This window comes from Protopterus annectens, chromosome 2.part0, assembly GCF_019279795.1.
Source record: "Protopterus annectens isolate FY-2018-M chromosome 2.part0, PAN1.0, whole genome shotgun sequence".
NCBI lineage: Eukaryota > Metazoa > Chordata > Ceratodontiformes > Protopteridae > Protopterus > Protopterus annectens.
The window spans coordinates 935,099,598-935,121,772 of NC_056728.1; the positions used below are offsets into that span (position 1 = coordinate 935,099,598).

Below are 22,175 nucleotides of genomic sequence, written 5' to 3' on the forward strand. Positions count from 1 at the left end.
CCAGGGAACAAGGTGGAACAGGTGGTGGGCCACCAACCCAGCCCCCACTCACACACACCGAGGAGCTACTGGCCAGTCTGGGGACACCCTCAGAGCAGCATCCACAAACACTAGCTGCCATCATGGAGGTGGGTGTCTCCCAACCAATGAGCCTGGAGTTGCCTGGTAAGTCAGTACTGCACATATGGCTATTATATCCCATTTAGTTGCATGTGTCACTGTACATTATGTAATGTAACAACATATGCAAGGTATTTGGACACACATGCTGCATACTACAGTATGCTACCCTGTGTATGCACACATGTGCATACTATATGCTATTGTACAGGTGAATGTGTTGACATGTACAGTGCACCCTGTGGCTGTCATACAGTCATGGATAATGTTCATACTGCTGTCACCCCTATACAGGTACCTTTCGTGTGCCGCACAGACATGAGTCCATTGCAGGTGAGACTGTCATCAGTATCAGGCATAGATCTATTCGCCACATGGCCAGTTAACACTTGTACACTTGATGTTCGTTCCAATCACGATATACAGGTCGCATCACCCATCATTCACACAGGCCACCCATATGCAATATATACCAACGAAATGATACACCAACATGAAACCACAGTATTTGTCATTGCTACATGTGTGGACAGCTGTGAATACAATAGTGGAGGTGTTCTACAATGGAGGCATATGTACTATACATTGGAACAACACATGTGGTATGCAAACAGTACCACACAGTGAGCTGTGATATGGGCAGCCCACAGGAGTCACCATTGTGTTATATGCCCCTGCAATGGGTGCACACATCGTGATGTGCCATCTGACATGCCCCAGACATGTAGTGATTTGGCTGCAATATTGTCACACTATCCCATAACCCATACCCCACATACCAAACATACAACCTGTTGTCTGCATAGCCCTGTGGATGGTGACATATCTGACATCTATGGGTGTATGTCATATGGGACAACACAGACATGTGTGATAAACAGCCATCATGCACATATGGCCAACACATGTGCACACATGACCATGGGGGATGGCCAGAGACACGTAGCCACACAGTAGATTTGATGTGTATACACCCTGTTTCACATTGTGCACACATGGTCCAATAATAGCCTTAGCTGACTGATTATACAGTTGATGTGGTACACTAGACATCCTAAAAGCCTGTGCACAGCTACTGGAGGTGTCACCGATGTCTACCATATAAGATGTGTTGAACATCATGACTGTGTCATAGCATGACAATAGTCACCTGTACAGCTTCCACAGACATTGACACCACATCAGGCCACAGATACTGTACATTTCCCTTGCTGCTGTAGGACATCACCGTTAGCTGTGCACCTCGTGTGTGTGGTACATCAATGTCATGTAGGACATGGTGAATTGACAAGTCTGCTATGTGTGGACTTGGTTGCCAGGCAGCTAACACTCTGTAGTAGTTGTGCAGGGGTGTCAACTGTAGGTCCGCCAGTGACCTGTCACATGACACAGCATGGTTTGGTGTGTATACACCTCAGCATTGTGGGTTACAATCCACAGTTATGTCATGGGTATGCATGCAGTTATGGCTATGCAATGTGTACATATTATTCACCGTATAGCAATATAGATGCCTCATGATGCCATGCAATGGCACAGTGTCTGTACTTCACACTGTATAGCAATGTAGATGGCTCACACTACCCTTCCATGCTCATGCACATTTGCTAAACATGCATTCTATCTGTAGGGCATACAGGCAACACTGCAATGTGATGCCCATTATGATGCTGTACAGTGTCAGGACACCATTGTGTCAGACATCTATGCATGTTAATGCACACATCAGCAGATTACATGTCAAGGTCACGTCAGCCATGTGTACTGTTATCCTGTTCTGGTCCACATGGTGTATCACGGGGATGCATGCATACTACCATGATTGTGTGAATTGCATGGCTACTGATATGACACCTGCTTGCTGTAGTGTGCACCCCAGGGAGGTATGGTAACTAACACTATTAATGTCTGAGCTGCATGCTGTCTGCTGTATCACAGGTACGCTGCATGCCATCTGTCTACTCACATGCATGGTGTGTGTGTGTGTGTGTGTGTGTGTGTGTGTGTGTGTGTGTGTGTGTGTGTGTGTGTGTGTGTGTGTGTGTGTGTGTGTGTGTGTGTGTGTGTGTGTCTGTGTGTGTGTCTGTGTGTGTGTGTGTGTCTATTGTAATTTAGTCTTTCTTTGCATTCACAGGTGATGTAGGTGCATTACCCTCCTGTGGTCCATCTGATGTTAGTGTCCCCACAGATACTAGCAGTGATGAACATATGCATGAGGTACAGGCAGGGTTGTCAGGGGCTGAATCTGTGCCAAAGGTTGCCATCCCAGCTATGTCCCCCACTTCCCCACACACAGTTCTGCTGCCAACACATACCACATCACCAGTGGCCATAGAGGAAGGACAGTCAGCGTCTGTTAGCGTGGAACAGGAACGTGTGGTGGCTACAGAAGGTGTGTCTCCACACCATGGTGTCAGTGTAATGACAGCAGATGTGCCACACAGGCATGCGGCCGGTGCTGCTCATAGAAGGACCTCTAGCAGACATGCACCTGCAGGACAGAGCGCAGCAGCTGGCATCACCAGATGCATTTTATAGACTGTAATGGCAGCACAGGCACATGCTGAATGGCAGAACAGAAAAGGGCAGAGGCTGCAGAGGGCTGCTATCCGTACCCTAAATGACAACATCCAGGCATTGGCAAATGCTCAACAGCAGATTGCTGATGTTCCGGACAGGCGATTGGGTGACATGGTTGGAATCCTTGACAGTGGCATGGCAATCCGCGAGCGTGAGCTGTCTGTGCTGGAACCTCTGGCAGGAGTGAGGCGTAGGCCATGTGGACATAGACCAGCTACACCACCTAGTGCAGGTCAACATGAGCGTGCCACCTCACATGCCCGCTCCCATAGTGCCGGTAGCAGTAGCAGTGCAGCTGGTGCTGCGCTGTCCACACCAGGACACAGCAGGCCACGTGGACATGACCCTGGACATTCCCAGTGGGGACACAGTTCCAGTGGACATGTGTCGTCGGACAGTAGCCAATCTGTACCTCCACCTGGTAGTGCCCGAGCAACACCTGGCAGGAACAGGTCACATGGCCATGGCCGGACACAGTGAGCTGTACAACCTGGTCTGTACAATCTGGAACTGTCAATAATACCCCTGTGTAGGCCTCACAAAACGCAGAACTGTATGCACACATACACGCACACAGCAAACACATCTGTAGGGCACCACAACACCCACATGCATACTGAACAGACATGTCCAATCATGTCACCGGCCCTTACCTACACACATGATGTCATCCATTGGTGCAGCCTATGCCCCTGGCAAACATTATCACCTTGTGCATATGATGAAGCCTGTGCTGCATCCCTGTAATCCACACCATCGGTGCAGGGACATGCTCAATTGGTCTGATGCACAAGGTGAACAGAATCGTGAGAGAAGTGTGTATAACATTAGTTGTGTAAGAATAGTGAGAGAAGTGTATATTACATTAGTTGTGTACTGTTAACACACACCAGACATACTATGTAGTACAGGTTTAGCATACATTGTTATATGTTCACAGTATGTGTCTTGGTAACAACAGTAACAGCATGTTGGTAATGATGCCCTGGTTCCCTCCTTATGGTCTACTTGCATGTGCCTACAGGTAGCAGTGTTTGCAGTCTCCCATGTGTAACTGTGGAGTACTCACAGGCACATATGGCAATATAAGCATGCTATACGTAGCCTCAACCTGACTGTTGGAAAGGCTAACATACCACAGATGTCCACACATATACTGATCCAGATGCATGTGGGCAGTTTAAGAGGCTACAGTGGCTAGAGACGTGACATCCATACCAGGTCACATCACAGGTATGTTGACATGGTGCAGGTGTTGTACACAGTGGTCCAGTCGATGATAATGTTAGAGGCCACCTGATAGCATGAGGCCTCACTGTGTAGCAGTCATACCCTGTCACATTACAGGAACATGCCCACACTTATGGGGTCAACAACACTATAACGCACACCCCATAGTGTTGAGGTGAGGACCCCTGCCTATGTGGTCATCACCTTCACAGTACTGTGCACCCATGCGACTCGACACAGAGAAAGAACATGTACAGATAGCCAGTATGGCTGAGACCTATGGCATCAACAGGGTAGTAGACTACATCACCATGAGGGGTTAGGGATCCTGTGTGTTCTGTATGGTAGCATACACCCTCACTCCATGCACCAGACAGCCATACATACATACATACACACACACACACACTGTGGAGACCACAAATGTCATACACATATGGATAGCTGATGTGTGTGATACACACATCACCCTTGCCTACATCATGCTTTCCACACTGCAGTATGTACAGATCTCTACAACAGTGTGCAGGGGTGTGTAACAATTGTGATGTAATCCCCACCATATGTGGCATATATGGTCACACAGTGTGAATGATACACCTGCGATATGATGATATGTCTGACAGACATGCAGCAGTATTGGCCGCATTATGTGTACCAACACTACGTCCGGCAATTGTGGTGCTATATGCACACGGGAGGATGTAAGTGTTACAGGTGTCAGGTGACATACAGTCGGTAACACCTGACCGCTGTGTACGTTATATGTCTTCACCATCAAGTAACAGTAACATAGCATACTGTTTGCACATGTAATGGTAGGATAGCGTATGACATACCTGTGAGACGTCCCCAGCAAACATCCATCTGTACAGGTGGATCACCACTTTATGTACACACATCCATCCATACCTGATGTACATCCTACCATACTGTCAGTATGTCACCATATACAGGTGTCAATGATGGGGCTGCATTGCAACTGCATGTTGTAGTTAGGCACAGATGGTTCACATACATCAGCTTCTGCACATGCATGGTAGCTGCATGCACACTACAAATTGTGCATGTGTGTTGGTCCTACATGCCTGTCATGTAGCCATGTTTGTATGCAATGCAATTGGTGGACATGTGTGATGACATGCATAACACATGGACTGTTGTAAGATATGATGGGTGTCATGGGTAACTAGTACAGAGGGAATGCATCCTCGGTCAACATTGCTACCTCATGTACTGTTAGCATTCAACAGCCATGGGCCGAACTTCCATTTGCGTATGATTGCTGTAGCCACTTGTCTGCACGGAAGACAGCAAAAGCTATGCTATGTACATATGTGTTGTGTGTGTGGTCCATGCACATATCCACTGTGATTACATGTATGTCATATCCAAACATGTGTGATCTTTGGTGTACAGCGACAGTCATCTGTCACAGCTGTGTAAGACCCAGGGCCCCTGGTATGTGTAGAGCTGACCTGGCTATTACAGTGGTATCATTGCAATGCATAACATATGATGGAACCCTGTCAGTACATGTGTAGTCTGCACAGTTGCTGTAGACCTATGTACAGTCCACTGGTCATGAGCCACACGGTGTTGTGGTAATGTATGGCAGTGTATTGCTGGTCCTGCGACATGGTGATGTCTGAGGGCTACAATGTATGCGGTGTGTACCTCTGTGATCTGCACCTGAGACATCTGTGATGGCTCCTGAGTGTGTACTGGTCAGTACATGTGAGTGGCATTCATGTACGTGGGGACAGTAACACCATACTGTGCCCTTCCATGTTTAGAATCCGTGTGCATGCAAGATGGCCCTTTGCAACTGGTGATGGCCCTTTGCAACCGCTAAGTGTGTGAGCATGCCCAGTACGCCATTGTATAGATGGACACACAGTATTCCAAACTGTGCCCTTCCGTGTTTAGAATCCGTGTGCATGCAAGATGGCCCTTTGCAACTGCTGACAGCCCTTTGCAACCGCTAAGTGTGTGAGCATGCCCAGTACACCGTTGTGTAGATGGACACACAGTACATTCCAAACTGCGCCCTTCCATGTTTAGAATCCGTGTGCATGCAAGACGGCCCTTTGCAACTGCTGACGGCCCTTTGCAACTGCTAAGTGTGTGAGCATGCCCAGTACACCGTTGTGTACATGGACACACAGTACATTCCAAAACGGACATGTGATACTAAGCATGTGGGCATGCCCAGTGACACCTTGTGTCGGTGATGTGCCTCTGTGTATGGCCATGGCCATTGACATCCTGTATAGCAATGGTGGTCATCCAGGCAACGGATGTCCATTGTCCACGTCATGATGGATGCCTAAATTGAACTCACTGGTTGACTGTCTTGAAAGGTGTACTGTCTGTGGCGCGTCACGTATCTATGTAGTGTTGTTGTAGTGCTCCACAGATATTTAGTTGCCCTGATCACACCACTGCCATGTGTTTGTCTACGTCTACCTTGGGACAGCAATATGCTTTCAGACTGCTCACTCTCTATACATTCCCTATCAGTGTCCTTGCCTTTGCGGATGATGTCATCTACCTAGACGTATGCCTGTGGGAGTGCTGTGTTCAGAAATCTTGGTAGCGCGTTCTGTAACTGCGTAATGCTGTAGTGTGATAAGGTAGTTAGGTGTATGTTCGACTCCCAGCCCTGCCAAGTGTGTGCCTGTGTGTGTGTGTTTTACCAGCTGCCTGGGGTCACAGTAATGCTTTTAAATGCCTCACACCACATACATTCCCTATTGGCATCATTGCCTTTGCGGATGATGTCACCCACCTAGAAGTATGCCTCTGGGAGTGCTGTGTTCAGTATTCTCGGTAGCGCGTTCTGTCACTGCGTTTTGCTGTAGTGTGATAAGGTAGTTAGGTGTATGTTCGACTCCCAGCCCTGGCAGGTGTGTGCCTGTGTGTGTGTTTCCAGCTGCCTGGGGACAGAGTAATGCTTTTAGACGGCTCACAGCACATACATTCCCTATCGGCGTCTTTGCCTTTGCGGATGATGTCACCCACCTAGAAGTATGCCTCTGGGAGTGCTGTGTTTAGTAATCTCGGTAGCGCATTCTATAACTGCGTATTGCTGCAGTGTGATAAGGTAGTTAGGTGTATGTTCGACTCCCAGCCCTGCCAAGTGTGTGACTGTGTGCCTGTGTGTGTGTGTGTGTGTGTGTGTGTGTGTGTGTGTGTGTGTGTGTGTGTGTGTGTGTGTGTGTGTGTGTGTGTTTCCAGCTACCTAGGGACAGAGTAATGCTTTTAGATGGCTCACAGCACATACATTCCCTATCGGCGTCTTTGCCTTTGCTGATGATGTCACCCATCTAGAAGTATGCCTCTGGGAGTGCAGTGTTTAGTAATCTCAGTAGCATGTTCTGTAACTGCGTAATGCTGTAGTGTGATACGGTAGTTAGGTGTATGTTCGACTCCCAGCCCTGCCAAGTGTGTGTGTGTGTGTGTGTGTGTGTGTGTGTGTGTTTGTGTGTTTCTCAAAGGTCAGTGCATTTAACCAGTCATTTTTATTGTCAGCAATACAACTCCAAAATGTTGTGTAGGAGCTCCATGGTCAATTTTTTTCTGTTTTATTTTATTTATTTATTTTTTAAGTAAACAAATGTGGCATGTCTTCACCTAAACAAAACAATGCAGAAAAGGGTACCACTGCAGCTCTGTGCTATACTGGCCATGGGCTCCCTGGATCAGTGTGCCCCAGGAGCTGCCCTGCTGTATCTACTGTTATAATCTGTCATGGTTGTGTGACTTGTCTGTGGCTCAGGTCTTGGGGAAAAAGGAATAAACAAGTAAGTAAATAGAAATATATGTTCAGAAACTACATGTCTGCACAATTACCAGCTCGGCAGTCTAGTAAATATCACTGACAGTGTGTAGTAGTTTCCTTTAGAATGCATAACAGAGTAACAATTCCCAGTAAGGTCACAAATTACTCATTTTACCTTAGGTGTCGATTTAATTCTTCCACATAGTTCTTCTGATCAAGTATTGCCGCTATTTTACCATCCCTGTAAGGATAAAAAAATGGGTTACAAAAAAATCACCCACTTAATATATTAAAATATTTGCACTTTAATTTAAATAATTACTAGTAAATATCTAGCAATATAAATACATTCTGGCTAGTTATTCAGAATACTAAAGAAAGCCACAGCACAAATAATTCAAAAAATAGCATTTGCTGCTAGCCAGATAGTTCAAGGCTCATTAATACCACTAGTTCATCTTGTATGTTCACATGCTTTGTTAGCTATAATGAGACATATTAGCAGACATTCCCCATCTGACATTCTTTGTGACTGTACTGCTTTCACTAGCTCTATTTTATTAGGAAAAAGCAGTTAACCTTATCAGATGCTCACAGATTTATAGGTAAATACTAGGTTAGCTGCTCTTGTGGGCCTCTTTATGCCTAGCCAGTTTCCCTTTTTGTGCTCAAAATAACCTACTCCATTTGGTTATAGATTGGCCTTACCCATCCCATCACGGATAATTATATATTATCCATAATGAGAATAACTTGGATCATACCATGAATAATTTAGGAGCTCAATGCATGGGATAAAGCATGTAAGAGCTGCCTCTGTCCATCTGTAGTAAAGGGTAGAGTTACTTTTTCTGTTTAATTCTACCTACCATGTCTTGTGCCCAGAAGCTCTTCAGTATCTAGAATTTCTTTCATTTCCACTTGTTTCAACGAACATGAAGGACACACTATTCTTTTATTCAAATTCAAATATTACACTGTAAAAACGACATTTGTTGCAACCTACAAGACATGGGACAGAAAAGTAGGGTTCTATAGTTTTCACTGATAGTGAAATGCTGTGAACAGTGAAAAGTGAACCTCCTTACCAAAGAGTAAGTTGCATGAGAAATCATTACATGAAGAACAGGGATTACCTACATTGCAATATTACATAAACAAACGTGTAAATTTCCTCATGCTTGGCAAGGGAAGTGCTGGCTTTAACCAGGTAACTAGAACACTAAGCACAGTATCAAGAACTACAGGTTGCTGTCACACTGACTAGCTCTTCAAAGTGGCAAGTATCAGCTACCAATGAATGAGCAAATCAGACAAACTTCTACAATTAGCAAAAAAGATGGTAGTGAGGGTATGGAAGTGTTTAAAGACTACAGCTTTGAACACACAACAAAACTGTTTTCTTGGTAACTATGTGAATGCCTGAGAATGATGACAGAGTCCCAGAACAGTAAAATGGATTGTGTGAAACTGGAATATGTAAGTACTAAGTCTGAGATTTGCTATGTCTCACAGTTTACCTGGTTCCTTGAGGTTCAGAGATCTTGGAGTATTTGCTAGTCGTAGTAGTGCAGGGGTGTTTTAAAAGGAGAAGAGGGAGTCTGATACTCACCCGTCTCCTTTTGAATTGCAGCTTTTTTGTCAATTTTGTGACTCTTTTTGAAGATCTTGAAATTATAATAGGTAGTCAGGTTTCACTACTTTTGTATGAAATAAAATGTAACTGGGCCATGTATGCACAAAATGAGAATATTTTAGCTAAAAAGGAACACTGACGCTACTTTTACAGACCATTTAAAAACTCAGTGATGTACATAACTATTAGTGTAACAAGCAGAGGCAAATAAATCTCATTTATGAAGTCTAGGCTGCGTCATTACGTAAGGACCAAAACAAAATTATTGTACTGTGCCACTTCACATAATGGCCTTTTGGGGTATAAAAAGTATTTTTGTTTAGAAGTGTTTACATATGTATTTTTAAACTCCAAGCAGACTTCAGAAAATGTTTCATCAGGTACACAACAAATGCTGGACGTGTGATGGGAAGAGAATATGTCTTGTGGTAATGTGATCTTCAATAAACATGAATATTACATCACAGTTTCCATTGGGTTTGAAGGTGTGGCAAATTCAAAACCCTGGTACAGAGGAGGTGCTTTTTGTACTCTTGAACTAGGTTGAAGAAATACACACATGAATGTGTCCAAATGCAGGAGGGCGTCAAGATCAGGCAAGTTGTTATTTAACCTCCTAGCACTGAGCAGCACCAAAGTGATATTGATGGGGTTTTATTTGTTCATTTTTTTTTTTATTTGAAAGATCTATTAGATGGATTCTCCCTAAAAAAGACAATGTGGGAGAAGCAAAGTCTACATTCAATATGCAGAAGCCTTAGAGTGACAGGTGTAAGTCATCCTTAGCAAAGTAAATGTGGCTGTGGAGCAGTTCATCCCATTCTAACACATACTAGGACTTCCTCTCAAATGGCACCAGCTACTGAGTCAGCTGTTGAAATCATTCACCTTTTCCTTAACCTCAGCATCATTCATAGTTAAGGAAGGATTCCAGTTGTTTGTCTCTGCATTTCCCTTAAAGTTTTGTGCACAAGATCATTACACCCACACGGATCACCACCATGTCATAGCCGTGTCTGTTCACCTTAAGGGTCTTGTGTACCCTTGAGATGTTGCAGATCTGAGCACCTGAAAGACAACATAGTGTACCCTATTTTTTCCCAGCCTTGTAAGGGTACAGTCTGTAAGACTTACTGTGGAGTCACCAGTCCCCAGTCATTATAGGTAGTGGAGGGTTTAAGGGTTCTTGGTTTGGGGAAGTTTTCTTCCTGGTGAATATCAATTGTGGATGTAGCAGCACATGTTACAGTACTTAATTTCCACTGATATCTGCTCTTGCTTGATCTTGACATCATAGGCAATGACTGTTTACTGCCTTACAGCCTCAGCATATGACAATTTTCCAAGTAATTGTGTGGAGTGCTGGGGGGGGTGCTCACAGATTGAAGTTTTTTTTTGTTTGTTTGTTTTTTGACAGTGTTGCCTTTGTAATTAAATATTTGCATATCAACAAAGTGGAGACTTCCACTCATCAACATGAAAGCTAAAAACTAAAAAGATGCTGTCAGAGTAAAAAATCCAAATACACTTGTTTATTAAACAAACAGATCCAAGGATTAAACACTTTCATCCCCTTCAGATACGGGACTTCATCAGAAAACATTGTTTTTCAATCAGTTATCATACAATACAATCAGATGACTCAAACATGTCAAAGAGGGGTTCCGAATGAAGAGATAAGTCAGCAAGCAAAGGAAAGTAGTATTGCAGAAACTGAATTCATCCTCAAGTCTTGGAGAGTACCTTCATGAGGTGCAGCCTGTTTTTCACAAAATCTTATCAAGATGACACTGATATATAGAGTCTATATTACATGATCAAAGTTTCAAAACTTCGAATCTAATATGGTCGACACCATATAATCTAAGTCTTGGAACTTCGAAAATGAATTAAAATGCAACAACCAACAAAAACAAACCATTTAAACACTCTAAGCAGGGGGCAAGCCCCCCTGCACCCCCACGTTGGGGGCTGCACCCCCCCCCACACACACACACCCGCTACGTAAATATACCAACTCCGAGATCGCACTACAGTGCAGAAAAGGGAACTCTTCCCTTTCTGAGCTGTATGGAGATCTCCGTTAAAAGATTCGAAGTTTCAAGATTTCGATCATATTATTTCGACCATATCAGATTTGAAGTTTTGAAACTTTGATCTTCTGATATAGACCTGATATATAGACTGTAGATCATCATCTTCTTTCGGCTGTTCCCATTAGGGGTCACCACAGCGGATCATCTGTTTCCATTTCTTCCTGTCCTGTGCATCTTGCTCTGTCACACCAACCACCTGCATGTCCTCTCTCACCACATCCATAAACCTTATCTTAGGACTTCCTCTTTTCCTGTTAACTGGTAGCTTCATCCTTAGCATCTTTTTACCAATATACTCAGCATCCATCCTCAGCACATGTCCAAACCAACGTAATCTTGCCTCTCTGGCTTTGTCTCCAAACCTTCCAACCTGGGCTGACCCTCTAATATACTTATTTCTAATCCTGTCCACCCTTGTCACACCCATTGCAAATCTTAACATCTTTAACTCTGCCACATCCAGCTCAAACTCCTGCCTTATTGTCAATGCCACTGTCTCCAACCCATATAACATAGCTAGTCTCACTACCCTCTTGTAGACCTTCGCTTTCACTCTTACTGGTACTCGTCTGTCACAAATCACTCCTGACACTCTTGTCCACCCACGCCATCCTGCCTGTACTCTCTTCTTCACCTCTCTTCCATACTCACCATTACCCTGAACTATTGATCCCAAGTATTTAAACTCATCCACCTTCACCACCTCTACTTCTTGCATCCTCACCATTCCTCTGTCCTCTCTGTCATTCACACACATATATTCTGTCTTAGTTCTGCTGACCTTCATTCCTCTTCTGTCTAGAGCATATCTCCATCTCTCGAGGGTTGCCTCCACCTGGACAGAAGTAGATCAAAAATTAAAAAAGACAGCTGGGTGTACAAGACCCAGGATAAGAAAGTGCCCAACCCTGGTGCCAGGACTGAAGAAAAGGACAGTGTAGAATCCTGAAAATATGGAAACTTTCCTATAATGGGGCCAAGCCAGACCCAGGGGGTGTATGCCCCCCCCCCCATTGTAGAAGGAAGTAGCAGTCCACCAAAATCATAAAATTTGATTCAAAAAGATGACAGAGTGGACTATTGAGGATAAGAAAGAAGTTATGTATTGTTACTATTATGCAAAAGGCCCAGAATTACTAGACAAACAATATACAAAAAGATTAAGAGAGAAATTAGAGGAAAGAAAAATGCTTCCACAAGAAGCCTCAAATAAAAATTTATGTTCATTAACACACAATATTTCTGAAAAACAATATATAGACCAAGAACCTTTGATCTGTTTGGAAAAAGAAGCATCTGAGGAAGTGAAAAAATATAAATAACATAACCCAGAGATTTTTGAAAAGTATAAAAAAGAAATAATGACATGGGAAAGAAACAGAGATTTGATATGGTGCAATGTTTATGCAAAGGAGAAAGCCAAATTAATCAATATAAAGAAGGCAGCCCCAAAGATATTCAAAGAGAAATACATGCAAAGGCATCCAGATATGGAAATTTTCACAGTAAAAAAATAATATCACAAAGATGGAATGTAGAAAAGAAGATTAGTAAAGTAGAAGTTAAAAAATAGAAGTTGAATTTATGGAGTGCCTGCGAAGTGAAGGATTTGGTGTAGCAAGTCTAACAGGTTATATCACAGCATGATGGAGTGAGTCCCCAAAGTAAGGAAAAACAGGAAAATCAGCAGACCTGTGAAGGAGAAATATGGACATGGGAAAGAAAAAGAGATATAACATGGTGTAATATCTATGCAAAGGAGAAAGCAAAATTAACCAATACAAAAACAGCAGCACCAAAGATATTTGAAGAGAAATACAGGCAAAGGAATGCAGACATGGAAACTTTACAATACAAAAAATATGAAGACAAACAGGAAAATTAGAAAAGGAGGTTAGTAATGGAGAAATTAAAGACATAGGATCTGAGGTTATGGAGTACCTGCGAAGTGAAAGATTCAGTGTAGAAAATATAACTCATAAAGCACCACACAACAGGATACAGCAATGGATATCCAAATTAAGGGGAAACCAGTGGAATGGGAAGCAATTGGTCAGGTGCCATATGAAGATATTTTGGAGCCTTCCACAGGAAACCAGTATAAACATTCACTTAAAGCTAGACAGAAAGGAAAGATAAATGCTAGAAAACTGGATATAGTGGTCAATGAAAAGAAGGCAAAAGTAGCATTGATCAAGGAAATCACCAGGGACTACAGTGTCTTGCATACAGAGAGACACAAAGTCATAAAATATCAGGATTTGTAGGCAGAAACAAGAGCAATGTAGAAGAAAGGTATCCAGACAGTTCCAATAGTAGTAGGCGCAATGGGTCTTGTATAAAATAATCTATAATCGTATTTAGATACATTACCAATACATGTAACACCATACAAATTGCAGAAAGAGTCATTACTGGGCACATTGCGTGTGCTGTGAGGAGCAACCACAATGTGTGGGTGCTGTGAGGAGTATTCGGCCTGACATCAGACATTTAAACAATACTAATTTCATGAGCTTTAATCGAACTTTGACTTAGGAATGGGGTCCATTCCCATCACGGTAATAGAAACCCAAAAGACATGGAGAAATTAAAAAAGTCAAAGAGCATCATTTGACTACATAATACTTGGCAATAAAATCTAAACGTTGTTTTATAATTTAATGTGTAAACTTTAAAATATACATCTTTATTCAAATATACTTTATACATTTTTTTTATTATAACTATTGTTTAAATTTTCAAAGCTCTCATTTTTAAAATACCTGCTATCTACAAGTGGTCTTTCAATCCTAGTTGTGTTTCTGCATTCACTTTTAACTGCCGCCATAACATATATGCCTCCAAATACTTCTCCCAACATCCTACCCTTCAGTTTGCTTTCACTTTCTCATTTACTATAAATAAAAATACATGTCCAGAACATTTCTAATGTGTTTAAACAATGTGTTGTTGTAATTTTCTTTTGTAATATCCAATGCATGTTCATAAATTCTCTACCTAAAGTCTCCAAGTCTTCCCTATATAGAATGCGGAGCACCTGCAACAATGTGCAATATATAAATATAGATCTATGTATGTATGTACATAATATGACTCCCTTAATCTCGCATTTAAAATTACTTTTAAAAGGGATATTACCTTACTCGGGAAGGTAAATCTTTAAGTACAATGTGGACCGATGCATGGGAAATCATAAATTCACTCCTGGGGTGGCACCCATGCCCATTATAGACAGAGGCAGTCTTTTAAAATAGTCAAAACCCTGCTTGCTGACCCTTGTTAATTTTCCCATAAGGATAAAAAAATTGGTAAAATATGGGTAAAAAATTGTCTAGGCTTATAAGGGCTCTTGAGCCATTAGCCTAGTAATCTCCTATGAATCTATGAAATACTGTCACCCACCAAAATATTCAAAACCTATTAGTAGTAAAGCACAGATAGAAAAACTAATAAAATCTTTGTGCCAAAGACTAGGACACTACCAAAATATGAACAACCAATTTATTAGTGCATTTGTCTCCCAAATCCCCATTGTAAGTGTCAACTTGTTCTGATGAAGTCTCTTATGTTTGAGAGATGAAAAGAGATGAAAGCCTTTAACTTAATAAATTGTTTGTACATATTTTGGGAGCATCCTGGTCTTTGGTGTAGTTCCTCCAACATATATTTGCATTGTCTGCTCATGTTACATTTAAACATTCCTTTCCATTCCATGGCCTTGAGTAAGTGCTACAATTACTACTGCTCTCAACTATTCTTTTGATGATAATTCTCCTTTTAAAAACAAACCTGGGATCCTTCCCTAATCTTGATATTAACCTTTTTGGTACTCTGTTTACAGATTGGTATCTGCAAGTCTCTGGTTTGCTTGGATTCTTGTTTTTTTTACTTGGTGGATCCAATACGTCATCTCTGGAGATATTACAATTTCCACAGATAACCGCAACACCTGACATGGCTACTTTAGTGGGTAACTTAACCCAATTGATCAACTAACATATACAGATTATTTCATCTGTTCAAACACCTACTCTTTTTTTGGTAAACGACAGCAATTCTTTGCATTGTTCCCAATGTATGGTTATTGCAACATAAGGTTTGTGTAGTATTAATCCTTGGCAATACAAAAATAATAAAGGTAACAGCAGAAGCACAGGTGTTTTACTGAGTGAGACAGTTATTCATCATAGATTGCAACCTTCGGTTAACAACAATACCCTGTGGTGCTTTTAATGCATGTTTTAAACTTTAAAAATTAAATTATAAAACAATGTTTAGTTTTTATTGCTAAGTATTACAAAGTCAAGTGGTGCTTTTTGACCAGTTTGAGTCATTTGACTGTATAATATAAAATGGCTTAGACTGGAAGCCCTGTATCATAAGGGGCAAAAACACAATCTTTGGACCAGTTTGGTTAATAAATTTGTGGTAGTTTTGATTCTTTAACTCTGATGACATTGTTTTGATTCTTAAATATTTGCATCTCTGACAGTTGGTTTGTGATGGTGCAGGTAGTGGTTTGTTGTCTGTGAGCATCAGGGAGTTGCTACACTGCCTAGGTACACCACACATTATGAGGCTAACAACTGAGGAAATATAGGCTGGGTACTAGAAATTTGGGAATTAAGACTTACCTGAAAGGTATCATAAGACAACTGTGCATTTGCAGTATATTAGTTAACTAGTGGGGATGTTCTTCAAAGGTAGAAGCAGCTTATAGCAGCTCATCTTGGTCGTAAATAATCAGGTAGTCCTTATAGAATAGCCTGCTAATTGGCACAGTTCTGACTAGGCTTGCTGGGAGAAAAAAAACTTCAGTTAAAATGCCTGCATCTATCAAGTGCAGGTTTGCATGGTGCTGCATGAAGTATAGCTCAGTGCAAAATAGCTGAGCTAAGAATGTAAACAAATCAATGATAAAACAGCTTTTTGTTAAACCAGTAATGCTAGCTTTCCAGAAATAGCACATTATCCTTCCCTGCGCAATAGTAAATGCTATCTCTATGCCTAGCCACATAGTGGGTAAAATTTAATGTATGTTACTAAGTTATAATTAGCAGTCTTGGAGGGAAAATGGCAGATGAAGTACATGGAAACAATTCAGTCAGGCCACTGTACAACACAACACTTCAGCTAGCAAAAAAGAATATGAAATAAATTATTTGTCTAAATGCTTCTTGAAATAGCAGTAGATTTATTACAGGGGAGCAGCACCGATATTAAAGAATTCATCCATACAACTGTACAAAAGCAATCAATAAAATAAAATGTCCAAAACTTGTTTAAATAACATTAATGACTGCAGAAATCAAAAGAAGACAATAACTGTAAATAAGTAATGTACGTTCTTATTTATTTAATCTATAATGGCAGATCAAAACATCACTTTTAGGTTTTCCAGCATATGTGTATGGTGATCAGCCCCCTGAGTCTTGTACAAAGACACCAAACAAATCTCAATCAGCACAACATAGCTGAGCTAAGAATGTAAACAAACCAATAAAAGTAAATGTCAATATTTGTCTTCCCCATGGTGCTGCCTGGACCATGGCTTTAAACTAAATGCTAAAAAATGCAGCACTGTGTCTGGCATTCCTGGGAACCCATGTCCTTACCACATAGGCGATACTCATTTAAAAATTGAATCAGTCATTAGGGATCTGGGAGCTTTCACTAACAATGAACAATTCTTTGATTGCCATTCACCCACTGCTGTTAGGAAATCATTTTATCTAGCCAGACTGACCACTAGGGTATATTTTAGGCCCAAGGAAGTTATTACCCATATATATATATTCCTCTCTCCTAATCAGGCCCATAACCGTATATAATGCCCCCTTTGGAAAGTAAATGTAGGACTATATGACCATCTTGAGAGATCCCAGTGATTCCCCACAAAAGCAGTCAAGAACATGTTTTCCTTGAGATAACCAGACCACCTCAAAGTGCTCTCTCTCTCTCTCTCTCTCTTTTCTGTTTCCTACAGATTCATAGGTTCATAGGTTCATAGGTAGATACTAGGCTATCTTCCCTAGGGCATTTATAAGCCTAGCCAGAGTGTATTTGGCTTCCGCCTCCTTATTAGATTAGCCTACTGTGCCCCTGTAAAGTAAGTCACAGAAGGTACCCTTTTAAGATTAGTTTACAGTGCCTCTGTCTAGCAGGGACACAGGAGAGATCCCAGGGGTGAATTTGCGATTTCCCATCCATGTGTCCAAATTTCGCTTGAAGAGGGTCAGCGAGGGGCTATGTCTAACATGAATTGGGATTCTATTCCAGAGTGAGGGGAGCCTCTGGGAAATGAATCTGTCCCTCCAGCATGTCCTATTTATTTTTGTGCTGAGGTTTAGGTCCCTGGAGCGTGTAGCTCTAAGGGACTTGGATTTTTTGAGGTGGAGCATGTCCATTAATTCTGGGTTTGACATGGCTTTGTACGTCAGGCATAGATCGCCTCTGAGTAGGCGGTAAGCAACTGAGTAGAGCTAGAGTTTCTTTAGTCGACCTGCATAGGACATCTGTTTGTAGCCCATGATCCTCTTGGTGAGGTACTTTTGGGGTCTCTCCAGTTGCTGCAGGTGTCGGGTAAGGTACATCCCAAAAGGGGCATTGTATTCAATTATGGGCCTGATGAGTGACGAGTAGAGGGGCACAATGACCTCTCTTGATATAGATGTGAACCCTTTCATGATAAGGTGGGCTATATAGAAGGTCTTTCTAACCACTTTGGCAACGTGATTATCAAAGGAGAGATTACTATATACGTTGGTCCCCAAATCTCTAATTACTTCTTCCGTACTTAATGGATTACCACCTATGTAGTAATTTGTGGGCACCTTGTTTTTCCCAAAGGGGATGAATATGCACTTTTTAGCATTTAGCTTGAGGCCGTGGCTCTGGCACCAAGCATCCGTCTCTGTGAGACCCTTTTGGAGGATGCTTGTGTCAGCTGGAGATTCGATTATGGCCCCCAGTTTGCAGTCATCTGCGAACTTTGTCAACCATAATCCCCCCGTGTTAGCCTGAACCTCAGAGAAGTATATACCAAACAAGAGAGGTCCCAGAACTGAGCCCTGTGGGATGCCACTTGTGACTGGTTTGGGTTCGGACATGGCACCTGCGATTCTGACCATGTGGGTTCTATCTCTGAGCCAGTTTGCAACCCATCTTGTGATATAGGGGTTGATATTTAAGCTGGTAAGCTTATTTATGATGCCCGAGTGGGGTATTGTGTCGAAGGCTTTTGCGAGGTCCAGGTAGGCTGTGTGGACTACCTTGCCCTCATCTATGGCTTTGGTAACTGTTTCAAAGAAATCAACTAGGTTTAAGAGGCAAGATCTGCCCTTAACAAAGCCAAATTGGGTAGGGTCCAGTGTCTGGAGGCTCCCAATGTCTTTGTTTATGAGTTCCATGATAATACGCTCCATAGCTTTACAGACCAGAATAGTCAGGCTTATGGGGCGATAGTTTCTGGGGTCCATTGTGGCACCACCTTTGTGGAGTGGGACCACTGTAACTGTACGCCATTCTTTGGGTACATATCCTGTAGTAAGGCTAAGTTTGAACAGTGACTTAATGTGAAGGTTCAGTTCTTCTTGGAGCTTGTGTAAGACACAGCCTGGGACACTGTCCGGTCCCATAGATGCTGTGTTTTTTGTTTGGGAGAGGGCAGCTTTCACCTGTGCATCTGTGATGTCAGGGAGGTTACATTCAGTTGGGATAGGCATCTGCTCCTTTGGGGGGTAAGGGGGGGGAGAGGTTTGCGCTGAATCTGTCTGCCAGGATGTTGTCTATGTCTGTAGGTTCAGTATATTTTGTACCATTATGCAACAATTCAGAGCATATCTGGGAGTTTCCGCCCATGTTCCTGACATAACTAAAGAAGGCCTTGTGATTATCTTTAGTGTCTAGGGCAATTTTTCTTTCAAAACTGGCCCTTGATGATTTTATGAGGGATCGAAGTTTCTTGCTAATACTGATCAGAGATGCCTTCCCTTTTGGGGATTTTGCTCTGTCATGTATTAGCTTCCTCCTTCTGTTGTATAGCTTATTTATGGCCGGGGTCCACCAGACAGGTCTCCTGTTTTTGGAGGAGTGAGTCTTGGTTTTATTTGGGATAGCACGATCCATGCATTCCTGCAGGTGCTCATAGAATGCATTTGTAAAGGATTCTGCAGATTGGGCTGTATTATCCTCTGGCCCAGGGGCTTTGAAGGATTCCACCTCAGTCTTGAGAAGTGCAAAGTTGGCTTTTGAGAAATTCTTTACAGTGATTTCCTTGGCTGGGGTGGGGACAGGATATGGATGTCCAGGCAAATTTGTTTATGGTCTGATCTTACCAATGAGGGTTTACCTCTGGTGTGGAACATAGAGTCCCCATGTTGGTGATGACCAGGTCCAATATGTTCTTCCCTCTTGTGGGAGTGGTGACCAGTTGTTCCATTGCGTTAGAGTTTATAAATTCAAGGAACCGTTGGGCGAGGGTGTTTGGGCTTGAGTAGTTTTCCCAGTCAATGTTTGGGTAGTTGAAGTCACCCAATAACATAGTGTTTGGAGAGACCTTCATATTCTCCAGTGTTCTCAGGAATGTCAAGTGGGGTTCCTGTAATAGGGAGGGTGTTCTGTAGCAGGCTACAAACTGAAAGGCAGTTTTTCCCGCTGTTAGTTGCTTCTTGAAGGGAACTTTTGCATAGCCTACAGAGCCTTAAATGATCCAGTCCTATGTGATCTCCTACATATCCACAAAACAAAAGGCATTCAAAACACCCATTCAAGATATCAAAATTTCCCCAGACACATAAATAGGAGATAGATATCTCTCCCAGAGTATCCCTGTTTTACATACCAAAGTTGCAGAAAAGGCCGTGAGGCTTATAGGTCTATAGTTTCCTGGAATAGTAGCAGAATCCCCCCCCCCCCTTGTGGAACAGGATGAATACTTCAGTTCTCCATTCCTCTGGATCAATCCAGTGGAGAGGCTGAAGTTCTATAGAAATAGTCGCAAGTCTACTGGACCTCTAGTGTTGACAAGAAGGCAGCCGGCCATGTTATCAGAACCCATGCAGCTATTGTTTTTGGCCTTGGAGAGAGCATTCAGGATTTGATCAGAGGGGCTTGTGTAGTTAAGGGGAGAGAGGAGTGTAATGTTAGAGATGAACTTGTCTACTAACTTGTTTGCTATGTCCACAGGGAAAGAGTAAGTGCTTTTTATGTGTATTAGCTCTGAGCATAGATTGGCATTAGCTCAAAGCTTTCTGATGTAGCTGAAAAAGGCTTTGCAGAATATTTGATTTGATTTGATTTATTCATTTACTGTATTTCTGTTTGTTGACAGGATAGGTGAGCTGATCCAAACTCCCTTTTCAGGCACAACCCGGGGCCTGTGAAAGCAAGAAACAGCACTTTCATGTTGACAGTAACATCTTTACAATTGCTTAGGTTATTTAATACAACAAAATACTAGCATACAGCTTGTTTTACTGCTGCATAAGTTATACAATGTGACTTAATACAATTATCATTAGTGGAGGTGGCAATTCTCAATTCATATTTACTTTTAGGGATTTGATTTTGTTACTGAGCTCTCTAGATGATAGTGTATAAAGTTTAATTTTACAGGCTATGATTTTTTTAACTATATAGGATGTTGATTCTAGGGTTCCACTACACAGCTTTACTCCTGAATTTGACATTATATTTATGTTTTATGGGGACAGATGCCTTGATAATGCTTTGAGGTGGCAATGTGGCATAGAAAATATCTACAAATATGGCAGTAAACAAAATGAGGTGATCAAGGTGAGGGGGGTGGTTCAATTTTATCAGGTCAGCAGTTAGCTAGATTAGGTCAGCATCAGAGTAGTCTCTAAAGACAGAAAGCTTTTGCAGTAGGTTAGGTTCTACTCCCATAGTGAGTGAGTGTTACTGAACAGGGGCCAGATTTTATCAGTGACATGGTAATTATAGGTTTTGAGCATAGGGTGGCTGTCAGAAAAATATGTATTAGTGTATGTATTAGTAATATGCTAAGTGCATTTAAGGCTTGAAAAGGGTTAACACATTTATTCTATTTCACACTGCATAAATCTGTACGAATTGCAGACACTTTCTAACCTTGTATTGTCTTGAAATATGCTCAGCTATAATGCTTTGGAAATTTACAGAGAAGCAGATAATTTCTGCTTGTGTCAGGAAAATAATGAATAGAACAATATCACTTGTATTAATGTTATGAGACTTAGACAAGGAGTTCCAGTTGTGCTGTGAGAAAATACATAGCTGCAGAAGCTATAGATAATCAGAACAAAGACTGCTTGAAAATATGAACTGCAATCAGCATTTGCTTGTGCCTAAGTTAGAGAAGTACCTTGAAATGTAACACATGTATTAGAACTACACAATAGAAGCTTGTAACGGGCTAGGGCCCACCAAGGCCAGGTTGTTTATCTCAAAATGTTTTTCATAAATCCAGTCATGTCAGCAGAAAATCTGAGTAACATCTGCTGTAGAACAATACTGAAAGTTGTGTTTAATTACATCAGCCATAGAAGGCCATGTCTTGTAGAATAGTATAAGAATAGCATACTTCCTGTTAGTAGTTAAGCAAAATCCTGTATTTGCATGTTTTTGTCTCCTTGCAGCAAGTTATTAAATGTGCCTTAACTGAACCTTACGTGTATTGGTCTTTGAAGTTTTTTCCTTTGACAGATTGGTCCTTCGGACCGGAAAC

The 22,175-nt window shown here is 41.9% G+C and overlaps 1 protein-coding gene across 7 annotated transcripts in view; it reads right to left on the minus strand.

Annotated features, from left to right (window-relative positions):
* LOC122793310 (protein RUFY3-like) overlaps nucleotides 1-22,175 on the minus strand; it is a 1,534,975-nt gene that overhangs the window by 1,109,294 nt on the left and 403,506 nt on the right. For all 7 annotated transcript variants that reach the window (XM_044061194.1, XM_044061195.1, XM_044061197.1 and 4 more), the window contains exon 7: nucleotides 7,890-7,955. In XM_044061194.1, coding sequence (XP_043917129.1) covers nucleotides 7,890-7,955 — 66 coding nt within the window. The remainder of the gene's footprint in view (nucleotides 1-7,889; nucleotides 7,956-22,175) is intronic.